The sequence below is a fragment of the Pagrus major genome, chromosome 19, assembly GCF_040436345.1.
Source record: "Pagrus major chromosome 19, Pma_NU_1.0".
Lineage (NCBI taxonomy): Eukaryota > Metazoa > Chordata > Actinopteri > Spariformes > Sparidae > Pagrus > Pagrus major.
Window position 1 is genome coordinate 28,558,896 of NC_133233.1, and position 6,400 is coordinate 28,565,295.

Below are 6,400 nucleotides of genomic sequence, written 5' to 3' on the forward strand. Positions count from 1 at the left end.
TATTCTGTAAGTAATGTGCATAAATAATTATCAAACACATTTTTAAAAGAATGTCAGGTAACACTTTACAGTACAGTACACAAAAATGTGACAAGTTACTAAGAAACGAGTGAGGAATGAATCAAACCACCTGATAATCAATGAACTGGTAAGAAATCTCTCTTTTTTCTTTTTTTTGAGGGTCGTTTGGGTTTCAGAACAAACTGAACTGAACTGTTTACTGTAGCACTTGATCAACGACTATTACTTTAACTAAACTTAAAAAAGAAACCTGAAAGAAATGTCCTTTGTTTTGTGGATTTTGTGTGTTTTTATGAGTATTTAAATATATGCATGAGAACGAGCTCGACCCCCCCTACACACTCAAAACTCCTCAACACTGAACAGACAGTGACTGATGTCAGTCTGATGTTTCACTTCACTTGTTGGGGAACTCAGAAAGTAACTTAGCATTAAGTAATTAGTACGAATGCATCATCACTAGTGTTTGTCCTCTAAGCAGCTGGTTTATCAGGAACGACTCATGAAGAAAGTGGTCAGTATGTTGATTCATGGATATTTATGAACTAATCATGACATCATTTTTTATTAATATAGTATCTTCCAGTCTGTTCTTCAGAAACTCATCATTATCTATTAAATATAGTAGTAACTACTCTCATTTTGTGTAGAACGTTGTAAAGTGTTACTGAAAGTCATTTTATAAACTTTTCTATTGTTTTGGTCAAACTATGAGTATAATACTGATAATGTTTGTCAAATGATGAAGTCAAAACAGTTTGAAACATTCTGTTCTGATTAACATTTGCTATTTACATCAGTGGTCCAGCTGATCTACAGTGGATGGACAAATACCACCACAGGTAAGAAGAAAAAATATATTTTTATACCATGGTCTGGGTGAAAACTGGATTCTGATTGGCTGCAGGCTGTCCATAAACTTTTGGTATACCAACACCTCTGGAAGTACTCGAGTAGTTCAAGTGAAACTGTCCGTTCTAAATTAATGATCCTGTTTCTAAAATGAGTGGGACTGGCATCAGCTGGATGCTAACACTTACAAGTTAGAAATAAACTGAATGAAAATAATAAATAAATAAAAACACTGAATCGAGTCCTTCAGTGCAGCCTCCTCTGAACACCACAGGATGGAGCCACTTGGATACACAGAAAATGTCTCAAAGAACTGACATTTCTTCAGATTTATGCTGCTGCAAATCTTCAGAGTTAATTAACTAAACTGTTTAAGTCTCAGTGAAGGGTTTGAATTGAATATATGGAAAAACAAGACAATGAACTGACCTCAGACTCTCTAGAGCACAGTTTTGACTCTCCAGTCCAACAGACAGGAGCTTCACTCCTGAATCCTTCAGGCTGTTGTCACTCAGGTCCAGCTGTCTCAGATGGGAGGGGTTGGACTTCAGAGCTGAGGCCACAACTTCACAGTGAGTCTCTGAGAGTCCACAGCCAGAAAGTCTGTCATGACACAGATATTACAAAAATGTTATTATGAAAGAGGACACTTTATATTTACTTCATGCATTTGATGTCAAAACAGTTTGAAACATTCAGTTCTGATTGACATTTGCTATTTACATCAGTGGTTCAGCAAACCTTCATCTTATCTGTGTTTGACATGAAACAGTTATTCTCATCACTCTCTAAAATCTTTGTTTTATTTTAATCTTGCAGATGAAGGAAGAGAAAATGTAGTTACATTTGGGTTTCCATGATGTCCACAGTCTGTCAGTGTGATCTGATCCTGTGTCTTTTGCCAAAAAGTTAGATTAGTTTATGCCCAACACAGTGTTAGCATGAGGGTGAGAGTGCCAAAATTAACATCATCGCACGTCTTGTGTCGAGCATGTGGGCTCCACAAATCATGTTGCTGAATGATCGTGCACCTCCGAATTCAACATGGATGAGCTTGAAGTTTGAAAAACCATCTTAGAAATCTCCATTTACATGATTCATATTCTGCCAGCTAATACAGATGTGATTCAGAACAGTTGACTTCTATAAAGACTTGTATGATTTACACTTTTATGGTGTTGCCATTGGTGATTTTGATTTATACACCTACTGTCTTTTCAAATGCTATTGTACATTGCAGTCCTGAACATTCACAATTCTTTAGTCTTTATGTTTCATCTAGTTGTTTGTTCAGTTTTGGTGTTTTCCTTCCAGCTGTATGTCTCTTCTGTGTAACTACACTGAGAGCAATGATAAACTGGAGTCAGATTCCTTGTATGTCCACAAAAGATAAAGTAGAAGCTTAAATTTGAGCTGGAACTTTTTGGTCCATTTGCTGTGAAATTCACTGTGAAATGTCTCTAAACCGACATAATGAGAACAATAACTGCATGAAAGAAATTCTTAAAGGGGACATATTATGCAAAACTCACTTTTTCCTTGCTTTAGTATGTATATTTGCGTATCCGGAGTGCCTCCCCACCCCTTAAGCATGATTTTTCGACAACTAAGTCAATATTTCATAAATTACTGGAGTCAGGGATTGGGTCTCTAAACGAGCCGTTTGGATTTCGACCGTATTGTGACGTCACAATCTGGTCTTATGCATACTCCAGTCCTGGCGCTGGCTATCTCCTCCCACACGTCGCCAGCTACCTGGACGAGGATCCGCCATTTTTCTCGTTCTCGCTTAACTTCTACACGACAGCCTGACCGCTACCATGTACAACACGAAAGCCGAGCACTGCTGCTCTGTCGTCGGATGCACGGATCCTCCTGTTTCGCTACATGGCCTCCCTACCAAAGAGGATATCAAAGTGAAGCAGCTACATTTTATTTATCAGGGAAACGTCCCAGCTTCAGTGAGTAAAAGTGTTACGTCTGTGCCAGTCACTTCACGTCGGACTGCTTCAGCAACCAGGGTCAGGACTGGATGCTGGACTGGCAACAAGATTGTCCCTTAAAAGATGGATCCATACCCACTGTCAATGATGGAGCTGTAAGTATTTAAAAAACAGTGTAGTTTGTGTTACTTTGGCCGTTTAGCACATGAGCTAACACTAACGCTAATGCTAATGCTAACCGTCGATGTAAATATGAAGCTAACGTGAAGTTATCAACGTTGGGCTTACTGGCCGTAGGATTCACGATTTGTCATATCAGCACTCTTTTAAAACATGACAGTGAATTGAGAAAATGAATTAGGATATTGAGATTTTATCGCTTCTAACCGGCCGGTGAATCACTGCTCGGCCGTAAACAAGCAGAGGAGATTGTATGAAATCATCTCGGTTGTTAGCGGACGGTGAGCTGCTGTTCCTCCGTGAACAAGCAGAGGAGACGGGGTGAAATGTCTCGGTTGTTAGCGGACGGTGAGCTACGTTAATTCATTAGCATGTTGTGCTAAAGGACAGTGACCTGCACGTTACCTGCAGTAAAGCAATCACTACTTTGTTTTGGAGCTGGAGACAGGGGTTAGCTGCTACATGTCTGCTGTGCTACTATCAGTTATATGCAGGCATGGACACAGAAAAGTTGCTTCGCAAATGTGTATAGCTCGTTGCCATGGTCACGCAATGCCGTCCTCACGTCTTCCGCACGGCAGGAAGAGGTGGGCGGCGCACGCAGCAGCTCATTAGCATAAAAGGGAAAGGCACTCAAACCAGCCGCTTAAAACAGGGCTGTGAAACTGGTGTGTAAACACCCCTGCTGTGCTCAATCCTTCGGTTTTTTCGACCAAAGCATGTTACTATCATTCCATTTAGACATCAAGTAACCATGTCAACAAGCAGAAATGAGCATAATATGTCACCTTTAAGGACTTTAGAAACATCACATGAAATATGATACAGATCTTATTTTAAACTCTTCAGTATAGTGGTTAAAAAACCTCTTTCATTAGTTTCACCAGGGTTTCTTCTATCAGCCAAAGAAAGATTCATAGAAGAAAAACTGTCACATTTAATGATCATTAGAAATAAATGGAATAACTGAGTTCAACAACCTGACAGCTATAAACACATCCAACTGAAACATCTGCATTGTTGCACTCATGGTAAGTGAAACACTTTTTAAAAATAATCACAATTGTATTTAAAAATGTAAGCGCTATTTCAAAATAAATTATTTTATAGTTTGTATATCTGAAGAATTAAACTGCTAATCTACACTGATTTATGATGTTGATAATCACATCTGGACTCACAGAGCCGTCCTGCAGTTCCTCACAGCTGGAATCAGTCTCAGTCGTCCCTCCTTTGATGTGTTGTACTTCTGCAGGTCCAACTCATCCAGAACCTCCTCTGACATCTGCAGCATGTAGGCCAGAGCTGAGCAGTGGATCACAGAGAGTTTCTTCTTTGATCTGTTCTCTGACTTCAGGAACTCTTGGATCTCCTGATGGACTGAGTGGTCGTTCATCTCCATCAGACAGTGGAAGATGTTGATGCTTCTGTCAGGAGAGACATCATCTCTGTTCATCTTCTTCAGGTTCTTGATGGCTCTCTGGATGATTTCTGGACTGTTGTCTGTCTGACCCAGCAGACCTCCTAAGAAACTATGGTTGGACTTCAGAGAGAGGCCATGAAGGAAGCGGACAAGAAGGTCCAGGTGGCCATTTTTACTTTCAAGGGATTTCTCCATGGCGCTCCTCAAGAAGTCATCCAGGGATGGGTAACGGGCTTCATGGCCCGAAAAAAAATTAGAAAGCTTCCCCAAAACAGACTTTGGTTTTGAGTCCCTGTGTATGAAGTCTTTCAGAAAAGCCTCCAGCACCTCTGTGTTCCTGTTGGTGTAACAGTGGAACATGTAGACTGCAGCCAGAAACTCCTGAACGCTCAGATGAACAAAGCAGTAGACTGTTTTCTGGAAGATCACACTCTCTCTTCTGAAGATCTCTGTACAAACTCCTGAGTACACCGAGGCCTCTGTGACATTAAGACCACACCGCTCCAGGTCTTCTTGGTAGAACATGATGTTTCCTGTCTTCAGATGTTCAAACGCCAGCCTCCCCAGCTTCAGAAGAACTTCCCTGTCAGCCTCCGTCAGCTCCTGTGGACTCGTCTCACGTCCCTCATCGTACTTCTGCTTCTTCCTCTTTGTCTGAACCAGCAGGAAGTGTGAGTACATGTCAGTCAGGGTCTTGGGCAGCTCTCCTCTCTGGTCTGTAGTCAACATGTGCTCCAGAACTGTAGCAGTGATCCAGCAGAAGACTGGGATCAGACACATGATGTGGAGGCTCCTGGAGGTCTTGATGTGTGAGATGATTCTGCTGGACAGATCTTCATCACTGAACCTCCTCCTGAAGTACTCCTCCTTCTGGGCGTCAGTGAAGCCTCGTACTTCTGTTACCCTGTCGACACATGAAGGAGGGATCTGATTGGCTGCTGCAGGTCGGGAAGTTATCCAGACGAGAGCCGAGGGAAGCAGCTTCCCCTCGATGAGGTTTGTCAGCAGCACGCTGACTGATGACTCCTGTGTGACATCAGACACAACCTCATGGTTCTTGAAATCCAGTGAAAGTCTGCTTTCATCCAGGCCGTCAAAGATGAACAGAAGTTTACAGACAGCGAGCTTCTCTGCTGTCACCTTCTGTAATGTTGGATGGAAAACATGGAGCAGCCTGAGAAGACTGTACTGCTCATCTCTGATCAGGTTCAGCTCCCTGAACGACAGCAGAACCAGCAGACGGACATCTTGGTTTTCGGAGCCCTCTGCCCAGTCCAGAGTGAACTTCTGCACCGAGAAGGTTTTTCCAACTCCAGCGACGCCGTTGGTCAGAACGACTCTGATGCGTCTCTGTTGGTCAGGTGAGGCTTTAAAGATGTCGCTGCACTTGATTGGAGTGTCATGGAGGGCCTCCATCTTGGAAACTGTCTCTAGCTGTCTCACCTCATGTTGGGTATTAACCTCTTCACTCTGTCCCTCTATGATGTAGAGCTCAGTGTAGATCCTGTTGAGGAGGGCTCCACTTCCTGTTTCATCACTTCCTGTTTCATCACTTCCTTCAGTCACACGTTCACATCTCCTCCTCAGACTGATCTTATGATCATCTAAAACCTGCTGCAGAACACTATCAGCTGAAAGAGAAGAAAATATTCTGGGATTAAATTGAGAGCAAGAATCTTGATTAAATAAAAAAGTTCGTGTTTTCAGACATGAAGACATCAGCAGACAGATGTACAGTCTTACTTTGTACAGTTGTAGTCTGACTGACTGTCTGCAGTCCAGCTCTTGTTCTGGATCTTTCTCCACACTGGGGACAGGAGGAGTCTCCTGATGAAGCAGACTGGTCCCAGTAAGAAGTGATGCACTGTCTGCAGAACCAGTGTCCACAGCTGGTAGAGACTGGATCCTTCAGGACGTCCTCACACAAAGTACAGCAGAACAGCTGCTCCTCCACAGAAACACTTCCCTCTGTCTTTCTGAA

General features: G+C 42.4%; 1 protein-coding gene across 1 annotated transcript in view; it reads right to left on the minus strand.

Annotated features, from left to right (window-relative positions):
- The window catches only part of LOC141014372 (uncharacterized), a 38,047-nt gene extending 32,155 nt beyond the window's left edge, over nucleotides 1-5,892 (minus strand). Inside the window, 2 exon segments of the mRNA XM_073488111.1 lie at nucleotides 4,217-4,247; nucleotides 4,249-5,892. Coding sequence (XP_073344212.1) covers nucleotides 4,217-4,247; nucleotides 4,249-5,835 — 1,618 coding nt within the window. The 5' untranslated portion in view covers nucleotides 5,836-5,892.
- Between the last annotated feature and the right edge of the window lie 508 nt (nucleotides 5,893-6,400).